The 21,762-nt window shown below is 28.4% G+C and overlaps 1 protein-coding gene across 2 annotated transcripts in view; it reads left to right on the top strand.

The window, feature by feature from the left end:
• The window catches only part of Atg2 (Autophagy-related 2), an 83,979-nt gene extending 62,649 nt beyond the window's left edge, over positions 1 to 21,330 (top strand). For both annotated transcript variants that reach the window (XM_087168108.1, XM_087168107.1), the window contains 11 exons: positions 111 to 345; positions 627 to 794; positions 3,703 to 3,804; positions 3,881 to 3,950; positions 4,938 to 5,040; positions 6,984 to 7,053; positions 7,202 to 7,284; positions 8,354 to 8,475; positions 11,255 to 11,409; positions 15,931 to 16,077; positions 18,855 to 21,330. In XM_087168108.1, the coding sequence (XP_087024234.1) occupies positions 111 to 345; positions 627 to 794; positions 3,703 to 3,804; positions 3,881 to 3,950; positions 4,938 to 5,040; positions 6,984 to 7,053; positions 7,202 to 7,284; positions 8,354 to 8,475; positions 11,255 to 11,409; positions 15,931 to 16,077; positions 18,855 to 19,085 (1,486 nt within the window). In that variant the 3' untranslated portion in view covers positions 19,086 to 21,330. The remainder of the gene's footprint in view (positions 1 to 110; positions 346 to 626; positions 795 to 3,702; positions 3,805 to 3,880; positions 3,951 to 4,937; positions 5,041 to 6,983; positions 7,054 to 7,201; positions 7,285 to 8,353; positions 8,476 to 11,254; positions 11,410 to 15,930; positions 16,078 to 18,854) is intronic.
• The last annotated feature ends 432 nt before the right edge of the window (positions 21,331 to 21,762 follow it).

A 21,762-nucleotide genomic window follows, 5' to 3' on the forward strand; every position in this document is an offset into this window, starting at 1 on the left:
TTTAGGTTAATGCGAGAGAAAGATAGTATATATAAAATGTAAATGGAACTTTAACTTTATGTCAAATTCTTTTGCTTTTAATTTATTCGGGCAATTTTTGTATTTTGTAGAAAAAATACTGTTACATTTGCTGATGAAAAAAGTGTAAATATTACCTCAGATAATGAATCAGTGTCATTTTGCAAAGTAACTCCAATGGCCCAAAGTTATGGTGATAAGACTGTACTGTTCTCTATGGAATACTTGAGCTTAGATCAAAAAACTGAACCTAATCTTGAAACATGGTTACAGAAAGGGGGACAAGATAGAAATCATGACATTTTGATGGAACTACAAATGAATAAAGTATGATAGCAAAATTTATTCCTTAAATATGTTTATTGTATTGTTTTTCATTTGTCACATTTTATTCTTTTTTTTGCTCTGAAAAATTATTTAAGCTTATTTTTTTTCATTTTTATTAAACCTAATTAGCATCAAACAGAAATTTTTTATAGCTTTTAAATTTATTGAATTATAAAGCTTATTTAATCCATAAAAATGTTTTTTTTTCTTTCTAGAAAAAAAAATCTAGTATTTTTTTAAAAATATGTTTCATGGGTTTAATTTTTATTTTTTCATTATAGTTACAATTCCAGCGAGAAGTTTATCCAGCTGAAGGAGAACATGCATCTCGTTACATTTTATTGGTCCATGATATAGAAATCAGAGATCGATTAAAATCTTCTGATATAAACAAGTTTTTGTATCAGTATTCTAGTCAAAAAATTCCCAGGCAATCGCATGCCAACATGGTGAGAATTATTTTATTAATGTATGCCAATAATAATGTATATATTATTAATATTCTCTGAACTGCTCAATATATTATTAATAATAAATCAATAATTTTTTATTAATTTATGATAGGAAAAAAGCAAAATAAAAAAGAATTTAAACAATGAAAGAAAAGTGACTGATATAGAAATGCACTGCATTCTGCGTAGGAAGCTAAGGGTTACTCACCAAATTTTAAAATTTGTAACAGAATTTATCAACAGATAGTGCATCTAGTAACATTTTTGAGCTGAAATATTTGTACAATACAAATGGGGATTATTTGGGATTTTTTTTAAAAAACTTTTTCTATTAGTAGGGCTATATGTTTACAAAATTTGTAACAAATTTTAAACTGGGTGAGTGTAAATATCTGGTTTTCCTAGCAAAACACAGCAAACTGTTTTTTCGTTTTTCTGTTATCAGGGCTGATTGTGCTCTGGAAAAATCGGATTTTTCGTTAACAGTGATCCGGAAGTTACCGGAGATCGAAGTTCCAGACGTTTCAAAAAGTCATTGATCACAGAAGTTTCCGGTAATCAAATTTTCAAAGGTAGAACTTAAAAAAAACAGTTTTTTTTTATTTGTTTGTAAGGGAGAGCCAGATACTTTATAAGCTTATATTCATGATAAAATGATTAATATTTATTTTTTATCAGTAAATAGTTATTCTAACTCAAGAAAGAAAGACATATTTGTAAATTTTAATTACTTCTCCAGGCCTTCAAAGGTATGTGAAAAATTTTAAATATATTTAAGTAAACTAAGAAATATTGAAAAAAGGGAGAAAAAAAAACCTTGTTTAAATTTTTTAAAATTTAAACTCAAGAAATTTTCCTGAATTTTGACTTGGGCTCACAATAACCCCTGTTTAATTGCTTTTTTTGCTTTTTCAAACTATTGATCATTTTTAGACATTGGATTTATGTTAACTGCTGTTCTTTAATCTTAAAAAATCATGCTTACTCCTCGTAGTTTTTTTTTTAAACATCAATATATTATTTACCTGGTAGCAGAATTTTCAGAATCAATCTGTACCACAATCTTCTTAATTTCAAATATATCTGTGACACTAACATAGTCAGATAGAGCCTATTATTGTAACAGTTAGGCCTAATCTAGCATATGTGCAAAAAAATAATCAAATATAAGGTAGAAAAAAATGATATACAAAAAATGCTACTAAAATTTTTTTTATTTTAGTTGAATATTTTAAAACGCTTTTAAATGAATAAAATAATGGAGTTTTTCAAAGTTTGGAAAATGGAATAAGTTCCTATACAATCTTAAAAAGCATTAAATAAATAATTTTAGCATTGAACAAATAATTTTTAAAGGCTTCCTAAATTATGTTCAAAAGGTTCATTGCAAGACAGTCTTAAATAATATTTTCTTCCCTATAAAAAAGGGGAGTGAAATTTAATCATCATTAATTATATATTGCTGAAGTAAAATAGTATAATGTTTAGGTAAACTGTTGTATGTAATGTTAAAGTAAATGATGTAACAGTTCATGTTCATCTTATTAAATTTTAATGTTTATCTGGTATTAATTTTTAAAATTGAAGTTATGCCTGAAAAGGCAAACAATCTAATGCATATATTCATAAATTTATTTCTACTTTCTTTCATTGATTAAATTTTTTCCTTTTGTGAATAATCATTGTGTGTGTTCAAATAAAATAAATTCTGCATATATATAAATACATTGAAGTTTTCGAATTAAGTTTTAAAAGTGAGCTAACTTAAATCGTGTATATCTATCAATTTTTAAAATTTTATTCTGAAAATCTAAGGGTATTTGGTTTTACCTGGAGAGTTCTCAGATTATTCTGTTTGAAGACATTTGAAGATTTTAAAATATTTAATAACTAAAATATTGTTTATAAATGAAAATGGGGAAACCAAAGTCAATGAAAGCATAAATAAGAATGCATTAATCGGCATACTATAGTTTTGGTTCCATAAACAGAAACCTTCTTCAGTGTTTAAACACAAGGTAATTCTGTATTAGATGCAAAATCATTTGGTATTAGACACAAAATCTTTTTGTATTAGACAAGTGAAGGTTTTTGCTGATAGAGCCAAAACTGTCGCACTTATATTCATGTCATGTACCTTTATTTGTGCTTTATTCACATTTTTATATTAATTCAATGTTTTTTCATATACATTCATACCCTTTTCTCATTTGGGTGATTGAATTATAGTTTTGACTAAAATAGTGCCTTGGAATTTTTTATTTCCATTAAATTATGCTAGTTTTGGAAAAGAGAATATTTAGACATTAGTGTTCATTGTATAGCAATCAATAGCTAATATTTTTTTTTACTAATTGTGTATCTCTATATTAACCACTGTTATGAATAGTTTTTGATGTTTCAAAATATGGGTGAAAAAGAAAGAAAAAAAATCTATTCATTAAGCATATTAATGAATGGATGTACTGTTTATTTAAGATAGGTACTCTTCCGGACATTCATCTGGAGCTGTGGCGGTGACTATGGTAACGAGGTATGATTATTTCAAGTAGGGGTGCGGGGTCCCCCTTTAGGACTGGTTTCGGCAAGAGAAAAGGAGACCTCTTTCTTAAGCTATCATTGAAGCTACCCTCCCTAAAATGCCCTCTTCTTGTTTCCATAGCACCAGACTGCCGCAGACTTTATGGCGGGAAGAGTACCTATCTTAGACAAACAGTAAATCAGTGAATTGGTTTGTAAATAAAAAAATTTATAAAGGTGCAAATTGTGGTTGATCCAATTTTTTTTAATGATTTTTATTTGTTAAAAATTTTTAATTACCATTACTGAATATAAAAGAATTATAATTTGTTTTGCTTTATTATTTTGCTAAACATAAATCAATGTATTTTTTTGTAAATTTCAGATTGATGTAAAAGCTTTATACATTAGACCTGACCCTAAGCGATCTAGCGAAGAATGTTCTTTAAAAATTTCATGCAAGCCTTTAAGGCTAAATGTTGATCAGGTATATTAAGAACTACTTAAGCTCATAATTGAAATTTTTTTTCCTTATTTATTCTCATAGTTTCTTTTCTCTTCAGGATGCCTTATTCTTTTTAATTGGTTTCTTCCGTGACATATTTGAAGCAGCTTCAGATGACAGCTCTGAAGGTAAATGAAAATATCTGAACTGACATATAGTGATGTCTTTATTTTAGTTTTATTACTTGCAATTTATGTTTGATTAGTTTTAGAAAATTCATAATAATTATAGAGTTAGCTAAGGTGGGATCAATTGTAAAAACATTTTTACAAAAATTAAATAAAGCCTAAACTACTGAAACAATTTTCAGTTTAAAATGCATATAGCAATTGAAGTGTAACACTGGAATATTATGTAAAGTCAAAAGGTAATAATGTTATTTTTTACTAGAATCAGATAATAACATACATTTCTAAAGATTTAGAATAGACTAGAATAATCGAAGAACATTTAATTTTTTTCTAGCTTAATTTATTAAAATATAGTAATTAATATAATGCCACTAGCTAGTTTTTACCTTTAAAAAATCAATTTTGGTTTATTTACAGTTATTGTTGACACTCTGTAGCATGTTAAATACCTAAAAACCGAAAATTTGAATGCGAAAATTATAAAATTTAATCGTCAAAACGGTCCACAAAAAATATTTTCTTTTCTGCAAACTTTTGCATATTACTGTAAAAGTATCAAATGCAGTTTGCTTAATTTTTTTAAAAATTTTTAAAATAGCCATTTACAATAACAATAAAACTTGCTTTTTAAAAAACTTTGCATGGGGATAGTTGTTATCAACAATGTCCACCTTCATCTATGAAAAGGTACCCCAACATAGAATCGAGTTTGTCTTTTATACTAGTGAATTGGAATTGTACTTTTGTAGTTGTAGACACACCACACTTTGTTGCCAAATAATTTATTACTACAGTGTTTAAATTCTTTAAATAGACTTGTGACAAAATTTGCCATTTTATTAGGTTAATTAAAGCTAACTAGAACGAATTTTAAGTGATAATAATATATATTTTAAATTTTTTACTGTCTTGGACAAAGACCTACCTTAATTATAAAAATGTTCTGTTTTTTTTTCTCCTTATAATTTTATACTGTTGATGCAGGTGATTCTGATGGTGCTGATGCAATTACTAAATCTACAATTCAAATTACGGCACAAGCTGCATCTTCTTCTAGAGCTAATTCTGTTCCTGAGACATTCTACAGGTAATTGTGATGTTGGTACCCTTTAAAACTGCAATAAATAGAATTAGATTTCTTACAAAGATGATCTTTCCAAACTTTACATCCAAAACAAAAATTATTGTTAGTTATTAATTTTTTTTAAGTTAAGGGGAAAAGGTGTCGTTAGTTAAAATAGATAAATGGGCGAAAAATGTTTTATTTTAAATATTTTTCGGAGAACAGAAACATTCATTTTTTCCACATCATAATTTAAACAATTATGACTGTTTAAGTATTATGTAAGCATCTACGACAAGGGGTCATAAGCAAATTTATGTAAAACACTAAATTCCTTTTACTGTCATAAATATTTTGGGAATTGCAAGGTATAAAATATCAGAAGTGTGCTTTTGTGATATTGGGATATCCCTTTGAAGTCTCTTTTAAAAAAACAGTTATGAGAATATTTTTCGGCAATTTCCCTTCACACTTTTATTGACAATAATAGTAGTACCTATTATATTATAGTAATGATTAGGATTGACAATTATAGAATAATATGACTATTATAGAATAATTGAAATTGCCTGTTTAATTGTTTTAATTTTAATCGAAACCTACTCTCTTATTGAAATATACTTTTCATCCACCTTTAAACTGATCAGAAAGAACATGAAGTTCTTTTCAACGTCACCGAGAGACAAAAAGAGCCATTTTTCAACCCCTTTCAAATACTCTAAAATATAAAATAAAAAAATTATTTTTATTTATTTATTATTAATATTATTTTTTTAAGTTCTTGCACATAGACCTTGTCCTAACATGTCCTATGTCCTAAAACACACGCTAAATCCAGATTGAACGATCCGGATAGTTGGACAATCAGGTAAATCAGCATTCTGATAATTGGAGCACTTTTATATGTTTTTTTGTAAGGGAATAGTTTTTAGTTTACTCCGCATAGTTTTTAATAAGACATTCGGTTTTAAAATGTGATTAATGTAACTTCTGTAAAATTAAGCAAAAAATAATCTTAGCAATTAACTACTCACTTTAATTCAAATCTATCTCCTCATTTTAGATTATTTTTACCTTTAGTTCAAAACATGACTAACAATTGAAAAGTAATTTTAAAAAAAATTAAACTGAAAGACACAGAAACTATGTTGCATTTTACTTAGGAAACTAAAGAAATTAATTTTCACTAAGTTCAAAAACTAGTTTTTCTAAGTTTATCAACAGGCTGTTATAATTTGGTGTGTTGACTGTAAAAATAATAAAACAATGTTTTCTGCTTCATGTCAAACCGTTCCGACTGAAATATTTCTACACGCATCTCTTATTTTCTCCTCACAGTGTCACTTGTTGCTGTGATAAATATTTATTTCGAAAACATTGTTTTATATTTTTTCCCAGTTAACAATGCCACCTATTGATAAATTTTGTAACTAATTTTAAAATGATGTAAATAATTTACAGACAGCAAACTGTTTTTTTTCTATCTATTTTTGTTTTTCTTAAGTTGACTTTTCAAATGATCAGTCTGTTACCGGAAGATTATATCTGTATAGTAAGAATAATATTTTACTTCATAGATTATGTATTACTATCTGTCTACAAAGGTGCCAACTATTACAATTATTATGATTTCATAGTCAAGATTACAGTTGTATGGTTGAGTAATGAAAATCATACTTTTTTTTTTTAAATTCTGTTTCATATTTAAAATAAGTTTTTTTTCTTCTTAACTTTCAAATACCTCTTAATTACTTTGTTGTATGCAACTAATGTATGATATATTTTCTTCCTACTCCTTGTACAATAAAAATTGTGCTTAATTTATTGCTCTTCTGATTGCTAATAACTGATTTGGAATGTTGGTACCTCTGTATCTACTGTTTTTTTCTTTTCTTTATCTACTGAGCATCTATATAGTAGTTATATTATTAATAAGTACATCTTCTTATCCCTTATTTCTGTTCTAGATATTTCTCCTTTTGTCCTGATGTTTTAATCCGAATAGATTACCATGGGAAGCATGTTCAGATGGAAGAGGTGAGTAATATTTTTATTGCTATGTTCTTTTAAGGGCTGTTTTAAAGTTTTTTGTCTTCTGCGCCTTAAGTGTTATTTATTATTAAAAAAAGTGTTTAATAATGTTTATCCCAACTTGTTGAATAAAATCACTTGTAAACATTTTTAGGGTGCTTTGAAAGGCTTTTTACTTGGTTTGACACAACTGAATTCTTCAGAAATTAAATTAAAACGTCTCTGTTATCGACATGGGTAAGTCAACTATAATTCTAATTCCGCAGTTTTTTAATATTTTAACCATTTTGTTGTTTTTAGACAGCGATAATAATATTTATATTTAATCTTGAATCCATAGTTAATTTAATATTTGCATTGTTTATATTAGCTTATTTATATAAAATACTAATGAAAAAGTATCAAAATTTAAAAAAAAATTAATTTAGTATTTCTGATCGAGTTCTCAATTCAAAGAAAAATGACTAAATTTGAGAATAGGGAATCACGTTTTTCAAATAACTATTCTGAACATTTATAGCAGTTCTTTTTTGAATACCATAAATTAGTTTTTTTTTGTTTAGTATATTCACAGCTGCCATTTTTTCCCCCTTCATATTACCGATTGATTATAAATCTTTAAAAATGCAACTTATTATCAGACCAACTGTGACATATGGAAGTGAAACCTGGACAATGACCAAAAAAGGGGAAAATGACCTGCTGTTGTTTGAGTGAAAGGTCCTGAAGAGAATAATAGGACCTATTAAAGATAGAGGCGAATGGTGAATTACCTCGAACCTAGAAATTGAGAAAATCATAAAGGGAAAAAAATTTGTTCTCCTTATCAAATCCCAGCACTTCTCATGGCTTTGACACATAGAGAGAAGAGACAATAATTCTAGCTTGAAAAAGATCACCAACTGGACACCTATGGGAACCAGGCCCAGAGGCCACCCAAGAAAAAGGTGGAAAGACGACATTATTGATGACTTGGAAATTATGAAGAACAGAGGGCTGTGTGGAATAAATTTTTGGAACAAGCCAGGCCCTACCTAGGGCTGTAGACCTTGAGAAGAAGTAGAAAATATGAGAACTACTGACTACAAGTTTTATGATAGGTAAATTTGTAACTGTATTTATATGAAAGGAGACATGAAAAGTAATAAGGTATTTTTTCATTTAAATTTTTCTTAATCATTCTTGCCCAAACGTATCGAACAAGCCTTGTGTCTACTTACATTTGCTTTTTTATCAAGCAAATATCTTCAATGTAAATTGCTTTCCATTTTATTTGGTTCATGAGACTGTTATATTTTATTTTTAGACTTTTAGGACACCATAAAGTATTAGCTTATGCAACTAATGAATGGCAGCAAGATATTTTAAAGCATCAATTACAGAATGTTTTGAGTGGTGTTGGACCTATGAATTCTGTTGTTCAACTTTGTAAGTATCAGTACAAAAGTTTTTGTTTGATTATTTATTTCACAGTCATTTCTTATATAAATTACTTTTTAAATTAATATTATTGTATTTATTGCTGAAACCCCGTCCCGTCCCCAAAGGGGGCATCCGGGTATCAATAAAGACATACAATTAGATTTTAACAGTAAAGACAAACCGGAAAACAATAAAGACATCCGGGAAACAATAAAGACAAACAATCACATAGTAACAGTTTGCAAGGGTAAGTGCGATCTAAAACAGATGAAAAGAAGCACTTCACTACATAATAATATAATTTAGAAAGTTCGTAAGTAGTTAGTCAAAGGGATCCCTTGAATAACAAAACCTTTAAAAAGGTGGTGTGCAAATAAGCCACACAACTTTTGAAAATGAAAGAACAGCTACACAAATATATATATACACAGCATGTATATGAATTAAAATGGTGAGTTATATAACAATGAAACTGGAAAGTGAAAGTGATGTCTGCGTGAAAATATTAACAGATGCATAGATGATCTCAGTTACAGTAAGTCTTGTTAAACAGCTGTACATATATCCCAGTACGAATCGAAAGAACAAGTGTGAATATATAGTATTCTAACCATACTGATGAAAATGATATACAGTAACAACGTTAAGTTACAGATGAAAAGATGATCCACATAACAAAATTTTAAAGATGTCAGTATACATTAAAGACAAACAATCAAAAATTTACAGTCTATATGCGATCTATAACAGATGGAAAAAAGATCTTCACTACATAAAAATGCGTTTTAGAATGTTTGTAAGTAGTTAGTCCATGTAATAAGGCTACCGCCTACGAAAGTATATCCAAAGAAACCATGTCAACCCCTCTGATATTGATTTACAATTAAGAAAAGAAAGCATTAAAGGGCAGGGGTATTATTTATAAAGTGTTCTTTAATAATTTGTTCAATTCCGTTTTTAATTTTGGGAGCAGCCCAGTGTTTTTTAAGATTATCAAACGAAAGATTTTTTCGAAAGAAATTTTTTCTAATAGTTGTAAAGTTTGGACAAACAAGAAGGATGTGATTAGGATCATCGTTAATTAAACATAATTTACACAATGCAGATTTCTTATGAAATCTAGCTTGATAAGTACCCTGAGATCCGTGATTTGTCAAAAATTGATTTACGTAAAAGTTAGAATAAATACAATTAGGATTAACTTTGGGAATTAGTTCAAATGTGTGACGAGCTTGGTTTTCAGGGTTTTCCCATCGCTCTTGCCAAGTGATCAAATTTTGTTTACATAATTCGTGTCTAACTGAAGATTTTGAAGGATAATCAATTAAATCTACTTCGTTTTTAGAACAAGCTATTTTTGCTAAATTATCAGCCTCCTCGTTACCCCTGTGACCAACATGAGCTTTAATCCAGTGAAATTTAACATTTTGTCTATAGTTATCTTTAATCATTTTTGTCAGATAATCATATTCTTTAATATTATTTAGGGACTGCAAACCTGAAAGGGGATCGGAATATAAATGCACAATTAAATTAATGTTGTTATTATTTATCCAGTAAATAGACTGAAGAATCGCCCAGAGCTCGGCTTTAAATACAGTTGATTGATCGCTCAACCTAAAGCAGTAATGATCGAAATAGTTATCATTTAAATATACGACAAAGGCACAGCCGACTCTGAAGTAATAATAATTAATATTATTGTATTCTTCTCTACTAATAATGTAAATTTCATTGGCATTAAAAGTTGAAGCATTTTTTAATATGCATACTAAAGCACGATGTACAGTAAGCAATATATATCACACTGAATAACTTATTTCTAAAAATTTGCTTTACGCATATTGAATCTTGATGGTTCAAAGGGTTGACTTTAAGTATGCTAATTAATTTAGTTACAAAATCCTACACAAAAATTTGCTTTCTCTAAACAAATATAACTTTTTTTCTCAATTAATTTGGATTCTTGATTATTAAAGTGTGGGTTGCTGCTATCTGAAAGATAATCCCAATAGATGAATAGTAGTTCAAAGTTTGGGCCCCAAAATTTTAAATTTCATTTTTAGCATATTTTGACATATCCTTAGGAACTACTAAAACAAAATGTTTTTTGTTTTTTTGCACCCAATTATGAAATTTATTTATCCAAAGATGAATAAATTATTTTCCTAAGAACTAGTAGTGACATGATATCATTCAAATTTTGTATTTTATCTTGTAAAATTACATAGTTTTCTAAAAATGTAAGCTCGACTGTTATTAATTAGAATAATAATAAATACTTTTTTTAAATGTATTTATCTTTAGAAAACCTGTTTTACTTCTGTACATAGAAAGTTTTTAATCAGCTTTAAAAGGGCCCAAAATATGGCAAAAGTGAAATTATCAATCAATCTTTTCTTCTGACTGAACAGTTTGAGACCCATATGTTTCAGATTGCAGCTACCACTCATATTTTGGACGAACAAAAATGCAAATTTGTCAAAAAAAAGTTTCTTTGTTCAGAGAAAGCCAGTTTTTTGTTGGATTTCTTTAAAATTCTCAATAATTGTTAATCATATTTTAAGTTAACTTTTTGAACCATTAAGTTTGGCCTTTTGTTCTTGAAAATAATGATCTTAAAATTAAATTAATCTACATGGTGATATCTTTGTTTTTTGACCACTTTTAATTTTTTTAATGTATTCAAGACCTTTATTATTTTTTGAGTACTATTTTACAGTGTTTATTGACTAAACTATAACAAACAATTAAATTATTTTTTTTATTTTCTCTATTGTTATAGTCCAGGGGATCAAAGATTTATTTTATTTACCTGTTGCACAATATCAAAAAGATGGTCAAATTGTTAGAGGGATACAACGTGGGGCTTCCTCGTTTTCCACTTCAACTGCAATGGCATTCTTAGACTTAGCATCAAGACTTGTGCGTGCCATACAAGTAAGCATTGCCAATTTATTTACTTTACAAAATGCTTTGATATTTATTTCAATTTACTTAACCTATTTTGTTTCTGAATATGATATGAGGTTGGACAAAATTTTAAAATTATCTAAAGTAATATGTAGTAAATTTTATGTACCGACGCGACTTAGAGTCATGTCTTACAAGGGTAACTAGGGAAGTGTGACTCGCCAATTTCGAAATAAACTAGTGGGATGTATGCCTTATGAGGAATAATTTTAGGGGGCAACATTAGTTTCGGCCCATAGAAGGTCCTATGAGAGATAAAAAATAATTCAATATATAGAAAAATCGGTATTTTATTACTTCAATGCAGACTATTAGTTATTGTAATTATCTCATACTCCAATTAATTTTGTGGTACTTTCACGTACTATATAATGCATATTTATTGTCAAAATTGATTTCGAAAATTTTAAATATCTGTAGTTTTTCAGAAAAACCTAACAGGTTAATTTTAAAAAAAAATTGACATCAAATTTTTCTAAATTTTTTTTTCAAAAAGTTTTCCAAATTAATAGGAGTATGTAATTGCAAATCAATTAATATTTAAATAATAATTAATTAATATCTAATTAAATAATATTTAATTAATTTGCAAATTATTTTATTAATCAGCAAATTAATTAACCAATTAATTGGAGTATGAGACAATTACAATAACAAATAGTCTGCATTGAAGTAATAAAATACCGATTTTTATCCTATATTGAATTATTTTTTATCTCTCACAGGACCTTCTATGGGTCGAAACGAATGTTGCCCCCTAAAATTATTCCTCATAGGGCATGCATCCCACTAGTTTATTTCAAAATTGGCGAGTCACACTTCCCTAATTTCCCTTGTTAGCTGTATTGCCTCCATATTTGACCTGGAAAAATTACACTAGACATTTACAAATATGTAGAGTATTAGAAAATTAGAGTAGACATTTCAAGGGTAATAATAACAGCTTTTAAAAAAAATTGCTTACATATACAGACGGAAGAAATTTAGACCTTCTGGAATTTCTATTAATTCATTTATTTTTTTGATGCAATTTTTTTTTAAAGGAATGAAAAGTATCATGACTATAATTTGCTCTCATGAAATTATATAAAAACAAAAATTACTATTGATTTATATTTACAAATAAATCAATTTAGAATATAATTTTAGAATATATTTTTTAGAATGTAATTCAGAAATAAATCTTATCTAAGTGGGCCAAAAAATTTTCAACTTTTGAGGATTTATCTGCTATAATCTATAAATTACTGCATACTTTATTCTTTTCTATTTAACCTTTCTATATAGCTTTGTAATTAAATTTTTGCATGAAATAAATACACAATCAATAGCATTTGTTTGCGCAGCATTGCCAATCTGTATGGTAACATTTTTCTTAGATTTCTAAGAGTAGTTAAATCATTTGTGCACTCTTTTCATTTTTAAATTGAATTAATCAGCACAGATCAAGAGAGGAAACTCAGAACAAATAATTATGTCATTAGAATTAATAAGAAGGTAAAGTTTTTTATAATAATGCAATTATTGTTAAAGAGGCAGAATTTGCAATTGCCATTCTGTATTGTAAAATTTTTCTTAGATTTTCAAGAGTAGTTAATCATTTGTGCACTTTCTTTATTTTTAAATAGAATTAATAAGAACGGATCGCGAGAAGAAACTCAGTGCAAGTAATAAGAAGGTCAATTTTTTCAAGTTTTCGAATCAGATGTTATGTTAACAGGGTTCCCACGGTCCTTGAGAGTCCTTGAAAGTCCTTGAATTTTTTTTTGCTAAATTTAGGTCCTTGAAAGTGCTTGAAAAACGTCTTAGGTCCTTGAAACACTTGATAGGTCCTTGAATTTGTCCAATACTGCCGCGGCCCTTTTTTATAAAACACCTGCGGATCTTTCTCGTTCTTTCTGTTTTGTTCCTAATCTCTCTCACGTGTTTTTTAACGCCACCGTTTCTAACCGGGCCTAGCGTCTTGGTGTCTGCCAAGCGCGCGGAGCACAGCAGACAATCAATGCGTCCGGGGCGAGACTCCACTTCATCTTCTGTCGCATATGCTTAGATCTTCTTTTTTCTTATCGAAACTGGAATACTCTCGAATTTCGTAACAATATGTACCTTGTAGTTTTCAATAAATTTGCCGTTTTACCATCCGCACTTGTCCTTACGTTTGCGTCATTTCAAAACTTTATTGTAAAGCGTATTTGCAAAGGCACGGCTTCGTATTTGTGTTATGTAGTTTAGACTAGTTATGCCTGGGAAGTGCTATTTTAATCCTCAATGGATGGATAATCAAGCTTATAAAGAATGGATTTTATCGATGCCCGAAAAGAAGTTCAGAGCCAAGTGCCGATTATGCATGAAGGAGATCGATATCGCAAAAATGGAAGAATCTGCTCTGAAATCGCACATGAAAGAAAGATAAAACAAAAAAGCAGTCTCATGCCCTGAGTTCTCTTTTTCCAAAGACATCAACATCTAATTCATCTGGTGTAAATACTCCTTCAACATCGTGTGCCCCAAGTGAAACAGAAACTTTAGTGGCCAAGGTAACATAGTCTTCTTATCTGGTCAAAAGGAATGTGCTTGATGCTGAAATTCTCTGCAGTCTGAAGTGCATCACTAGTAATTATTCATGTAACTCCTGTGAAGAGATTAGTAAATTGTTCTCCAAAATGTTTGCTGATAGCTGTATAGCGAGACATTTTTTTTTGTAGTGCCACAAAGTGAGCCTATTTGGGCTCCTTTGGATTGGCACTATACTTCAAAGGGATTCTTATAAATGAGGTGAAGAATGTTGATTGCTACACTGTACTCTTTGATGAGACGTTAAATCAGTCTCTACAATCTAAGCAGATGGACATTATGGTAAGGAATTGATAATAAAGTTTTCACTAAGTATCTTACCTCCCAATTTATGGGTCATGGAACTGTAGAAAATATTTTGTCCTCTTTTTACAAATGCATGGATGATGGTTAAAAGCTCTCTAAAATACTTCAATTATCCATGGATGGACCCTATGTCAATTGGAAATTCTATTAGAAGCTTCAGTGTGAATTAAAAGAGAAATATTCCCACCAGGTCATATTCATTGGCAGTTGTGGATTACACATAATGAATAATGCTTTTAAACATGGTGAAAATGGGATATGTTCCTTCTAATTTTTATTTTCAGAAAGAATTGTTGCTGCATAACATTTAGAGAAGGTTGTGTAAATTATGGATGAATAATTTCAGAAACGATGTTTAATAGAGAGGAGGGGGTTATAGAATAGTCATGGAATATGGAATACCTAAGATTTAGCTCTGTCTTTCATGCAGCCTTCACATGGAAATACACAGGATTAAAGGATTTCACCATTAACACCTCATTACCATTAGTTATAGATTGTGCTGAAAATGATTTTGTGAATTAATATGTAAAACCAGTAGGGTTGTTTTTAAAAAAAATATAAATTTTAGTCCATAATACATATACTCTCTTCTCTATATATAGGCAAAGCATTTAGGTATTATATTTGAAATTAATTATTGCCACAACAAGCATTGTTGCTTCTAGTAAAATAGAAGAGAATAATTTTTAAAATTGGTCTTAGATTAAGGTCCTTGAAAAGTCCTGGAAAGTCCTTGAATTTCAATCTCATTATAGAGTGGGAACCCTGGTTAAGAATAAAGTTTTTTACATTTATCTTTTTTGAATAAAAATATTCATATTCAAAGGACTAAAAAATGAGGTTAAAATACTCACAAATATTGGATACTAACTAGATTTTTAAAAAAAAAAATGTATGGATATTTCTACCCCTGAATTCAAATATACTAGTGGGCTGCGCCCCCTGCTCGCTAATGCTCTCCAACCCCCGAAAATTGCTACACAATCTTATATGGTTTGCTTCGCAAACCAAGCTCGCTACTAACTTGGGTACATTGCAAATGCACAAAATTCTAAGAATTCAAAACAATCATTCAAATCCATATAAAAACTTTTTTTTTTAAATTACATCTTTTTAGTTAATACTGAGTCATTAAAATAAATTTGAATTCAAATAAATGACATGTAATTCATTAAACCTATTAGAAATGTGCTATAGTATAATTGGTAATATAAATAAAAAAATCGTCAAATAAATTCGTAATACAAATTCGTGAAAAAAAGTGCTTTCAACAAAATAGTAAAATAGAGATCTATTGACAAAGACTACTCACTTCTGTCTAGCTTAATAGTATGAGATTACCGCAGCTGATGCTCTCTGGTTTTTTTCGTTTTTAAAAGCGCTATATGTTGAGCCAACTCAGATAGATTTGGCATGTGACATTTTTAGCGGCAATCATTGGTTGATTCGCCGTGTAAGAGAAATAGTAACATAAACAAAACAAAGCAAACGTTGCCACCGGCGGAAAAGGAATACAGCCAAAATTTGGGAGCCACGTAAGAGAATTATATATATTAGATATTTCTCTTATTATATTTTAGTGAAGTGAATGATGTTGTTTTTCAGGGTGCTGCAATTATTAGCTGTGATATGGTAGCTCCTGGTCCAAGTGTTGCTTATAGACTCCAAGGTTCTCAAGAATCATACAGACAAGTTAATCAACCTGCTGACATTAGGGAAGGAATAGCAACTGCAATTAATGTTGTTAAAGAGGTAACTTCTTGTAGCTATTATCCTTAAAAATCTTAATTTTAATAAATGCCTTAAATAATACTTAATACTGTGAAAATGAAAAAATGTTAATGTTTTTGCATAATCCAGCTGTCTTTTATAGCTATCAAGTTTTGCATTTTTTGCAGAGGTACTGAAATAATAATTAATGTAGATTAAAGTGCTTTAAATTATTTTCTAATTTTGCTAGCAATTGAAACAAAGTTTATTGTTATTAATAATTTGATAATTGGAAAAAATTTCCCTTTTAAAAATCAAAAATGTTTTTGTTTAGTATGAAAAACATGAATAAAACACAAATTAAGTACAGCAGTAGACATACTACAGTTTTGGTTCTCTAGACAAAAACCTTCCTCATTATCTAAACACCAAATGACACATGAAACATAACGTTAAAGGTTACTTTTCTAATGTCATTTGGTATTTAGACATTGAGGAAGGTTCTTTTCTAAAGTAGCGATTTCCAATTGGTGTCCCACGGACTCCCAGGAATCCATGGAAGAGTTTAGGGGGGATCCGAGAGTTTGGTTTTTCTTAACCATTTCTTTTATTATTTTTGTAATTATATTTATGTCCAATCAATAGCCTTTATGCAATTATTTAAAGTAATATAGCAATGAAAAATAAAAAATTTTCAAAAAAGAAAATTTAGTTTTTCTAATAGAGTATTTTGAATACATTATGAAATGGAAATAAATTTAAAAACAAAATACCCCATCACACTTTTCAAATCAAAATTAAAAGAATTAAATTTGTTTCCCTATTAGCCATTTTCAGCATTCATAGCAGTTATTTTTAGCATTTGAATGAAAACCATAATATTTTTAATGTCTAATCATATTCGTTTTTAGTCTAATATCAAAATTTTACACCAAAAATAAATTCAGAACTAGAATACATTCAGCCCTAGGATTGAGAATTTAAATGCAGAACATAAAACCTACTTCTAAATTAATAATAATAAAACAATGAAGAACTTTCATTTCTCATTTTAAATTTTTTTTTAAATGAAACTAATCTTTTGTTGATTAATAAGCTCACAATTGTTTTTATATACTTTATTTATGCAATCAAAATTCTGCCGAAAGAAGGTTGATTAATTAGGGTTACTTAGCCATAAAAAACTGGTAACTGCTATAGTAGAGAACCAAAACTATAGCATGTCCTTTTCATTACTGGATTTGTGCTTTATTCATGTTGTTTTTCACTTTAGGCTACGTAGCAAAATGTACAGTGTGCCAAAAAAAAAGGACCATTCTCAATTACTTCTGATTTAATTATCAGATCTTCATGTTCTAGAACTCAATCTTAATGTCTCAAGGGAGTGACCCTAATATGTTAATAAGTGCAGCCCATATTTTAATTTACGAAATCAGACACAAATATGTACTTTCTCTAAATAAATTAACCTTTTTTTTGACGGACTCGAATTTTTGACGCCTAAACATATTGGGGTAGCCACAATCTGAGAAATTTGGCTCCAAAGTTTGGACCCACTTAATTTTACTTTTCGCATATTTCTCTGTATCTTGTGAACTTTTTAAGGAATTTAAAAATTTGAGCATACAGCTATAGGATTCATTTATCCAAAGATAACTCCATGCAAAAAAAATAGTTTTTAGTAAATATTTATTAATTTTAATTATTTTATTTAATAATGGTCTAAAAAATTTTGAATTGTAAGGTAAGCTTTTTTGCATCATTTTAAAGAATATAATTTTGCATCGCAAAATACAAAATTTAAGCAAAATCAGTTGAATAATTCCTGAAAAATTGAATTTCAAAAATGTCAGAAATTGAAAATTAGATTTCTTTGAAACTATTCTACCGATTTTGCTCAAATTGTGTATTTTGCCATGTAAATTACATTCTTTAAATTGTTGTTAAAAATTGTATACCTTTCAATTCAAAATTTTTTGATCATTATTAAATAAAATATTAAAAAATACTTACTAAAATTTACTTTTTGCATAGAATCATCTTTGGATAAACGAATTTTATAACTGTGTGCAAAAAAATTTTCCATTTGCTTCAAATATTCTCGAGATGTAGCAAAATGCGCAAAGAGTAAAATTATCGTTAAGGGGTCCGAATTTCGATCTGCTCTAATATTCCCCAGATTGAGCCTACCCGCTATTTTTTAGGGGTCAGGAATCTGAATCAGACAAAAAAAAAGGTATGTATGTTCAGAGAAGTTACTTTGCCTGATTTCGTAACTTAAAATATCGTCTGCACTAATTAGCATATTTTAGGTCACCCCATTGAGCCATTGAGAGTGAGTTTTAAAATGTGAAGATCCGATCATTAGATCAAAAGTTATTCAGGGTTTCTTTTTTTCCACGCTGTAACCTCATCCTTTTGGAAATTTATGTTTGTTTATGAACCGGAACTTCTGATATTATGGAGCTTCCCCAGTTACTATGGAGTCCAGGCAAATTTAGCGTAATTTTAGCAAGCTTTAAAATAATATAGAATCTTCCCTTCTTATTTTTGAAATCTCCATCATTTATAGTTTCTGATGCACTCCTACATGAGTTGTGAAGAACTTTATTTGTTATTGTCCAAGGAAACAGTATTTCAATATTTATTTTATATAGTATTAACGTATTTTCTTGCATGTGTGATTATGTGAATAGCTACCACAAATAGGATACAAAAATAAGTTATACAAAAAATAACCTACGATATGTTACTGAGATCTCTTTCCAATATTGACGTATCTCTTCTCAACATACAATTTATATTCATTTTATTTTCAGGGCATAGGAAATACTGCTCATACATTTTATCAAGCTGCCTACACTGAACACGAACACAAAGGCTTTCTTGGTGCTGTTGGAGGATCCCTCCGCCAAATGCCACGCTTACTTTTACAGCCAATTATTTTAGGTGGAGAAGCAACTCATTCTGTCTTAGGGGGTATTCGACACCAACTTGTTCCAGATGCCCACCAAGAAGATATACATAAATGGAGGACAAAAAATAGCTAATATTTGCTTCCGTAGACTTTTTTTTTTTTTTCTGTTGTCAGATGCATGTGTTCCTCACCCAATCTGAAATTATAGGACAAGCAAAACCAAATATATTTTGATGTGATTTTTGGGAGTTAACTTCTTAAGACTTATTAAATGTCTTTTAAAATATATTGAATTCAGTTAAGAATTCTTTCATTTCAATTTTCAATATCTTAATTAAAATGTACCTGATGTTGCCTATTTCTTGTGTAAACGAAAGGGTAATATCGAATAATATTATTTTATAATGTGATATTTTCAGATAACTAATTTTCGTATAAATATTGAATGCTAATTCAGTGCTCTCTGAAACTGAATTTTAAATTTAGTTAGTTTTCATGCCATATAAAATGATACAATAGGCTCGTTTTAAAATTATATTTTTATTTAATGTGTTTTTTTAAAATCAAAATAATACGTAACTAATAGATTACATCTATACCTTCTTATTAATGTATTGTGATTATTTATGCAATCAATAAATGTGTGAGACAAGATGTTGGAATGATTCAGTAGGTTATTTGATTTGAAGCTAGAAGCAAATATTAAATATCTACATCTATCTGTAGAACAAATAAATGAAATCTTTATTATTATTTTTCACTATTTGTTGAAAGCAACTTATGTTATTATTAAGGTTTTAAATTTCTCTGAAATGCTCCAAATTATTTTGATATCATAAATGGCATCGGTTTTTCGTGTATAATATTTAACTTAATAAAATTGAACTTTTAAAAAAAAATTTAAAGCAAGTTTTTGAACTAAGAATGATATATTATTTTCTGACTTTTTTTTAATGAAATAATAATAGAGACTGGAACTAATAATTGTAATCTGAAATAGTTTTACGAATATCACTAAATAAAATGTTTTACAAGAATGAGAAATAAATGATTAACAGGATTTATTTCACTAGTATTGCTTTTGTATATTATTGAAAAAAAAATGACGATTATTCTATAAAAAATATTTTAATATATAAGCTGTTTTAAACTGCTGATATCATTTATTTTTTCTATGAGTATAAAAAATAGGTCAATCAACATTTTTTTAGCTGTGTGTTATAAATATATATTTTCTTTAGGTGTTTTTATTTAGATGTGTTTGAATATCAAACAATGTTTTATTTTTTTAATGTCTAAAAACTTCTCATATTTGTAAGATTATTGAGAATTTAAGTTATATAATCAATTACGCTAATTTTCATAATCTTCAAAAACAATAGCAATAAAAATTAATTTTGTAAAATGTTTCTTTAAAGCTGTTGTATGATTCATACTTTTATTCTAAATATGAAATTTAAAAAAAATTCTCATATGTGCACCAGGTGCATTATTAGTTAATTGTAATTTAAAATTGTATAATGAATAGTATGAAGTGAAATGCCTTTCATGTAAGTAAGTATCTATGCAAATGCTATACAGGTTCGTCTGTGTAAATGTTTTTGCTCAATATTAATTTTTATACTTTTATTTTTTGAAAATATTTTATTAATATGTCAGTTATCCTATGTTCCTTGTTAAATATGTTGTAGCAATATATGAGGCAAAATAACTTCTATTTACTAATATGGTTAATAACAATATTTTTTAATAAGCTAGGTTTTTCATGTACTATTTTAAATTGCTATTCTTTCATTTATCAATTCCATCTCGTGTAAAAAAAAATCTTTTAATTAATTTAATCTCGATTATTTTCGAGCTACTTTCAAGATGTTATTTAAATTAAGTGCAATTATTCCCATGCTTTGTTTCTTAATCTATTACTTGGAATCCTTTAATGCAAGATGGTTCAAAAGTATAAATTATAAATTTCTTATTGAAACAAAATAAATTTAGTATCTAATTGTTATTGCCCTAATAAAACAAGTTTATTTTCCTAAGGGAAAATCATTTTCTTAATTTTAAAAATTCACATCAAATTCACTATGCAGTTTAAAATGCTCATTTCTGTTTAGAATATTTAAACGTAAATTTTATTCAATCGCTTAATAGTGGCAATTTATGTCACAAGCTTTAATATCTTATTGTGCACATATGTATGAAAATGACTGTTGTTATAGACAACCTTAACAAATACTTATTTTTTAAATCTATGTGTGAATGTAATTGTGAATTTAGTTTTTATATTTAAATTACAGTTGTTCATTGATATACTTGTACATAGTGTATAAGTCATGTACAGATTATTGTTGAAAAATAAAACATTTTGCTTATGAAAATTCTTCAGTTTTAATAAACTTGCAACTGCACAATCCTGGTAGTCGATTAAAGAGATCGGCATGAATGAACAGCAAGGTGCACATGAAATCTTTTTGTAATTCAAGGAGAAGGGTAGTGGTTCTGGTGCAGTCCATGTCGTCTGACCAAGGTAGAAATTACTTGGCACTCCTGTCATGGTCGTTAAAAGATAGAACCCGGAAAAACGGTTGGTGTTGTGACTACCTTTGATTTAATAATATTTTCAGAATCTTTACCAAAATAAAAAGTATACTTGTTAAAGACTTGCAAATGATTATTTGAGCTAAGGGAAAAAAACGTTGTCGAAATTTATCGAATAACTGAAGAAAAGGATATCAAAAGTGAAGGGAGTTCACCAGCGATTGCTTGGAAAACCTCCTTTCAAGGTCAATCAGGCAATCAATCTGGTTTTG

The sequence above is a fragment of the Parasteatoda tepidariorum genome, chromosome 7 (assembly GCF_982258835.1).
Source record: "Parasteatoda tepidariorum strain Cologne lab strain chromosome 7, Ptep-v5.0, whole genome shotgun sequence".
Classification (NCBI taxonomy): Eukaryota; Metazoa; Arthropoda; class Arachnida; order Araneae; family Theridiidae; genus Parasteatoda; species Parasteatoda tepidariorum.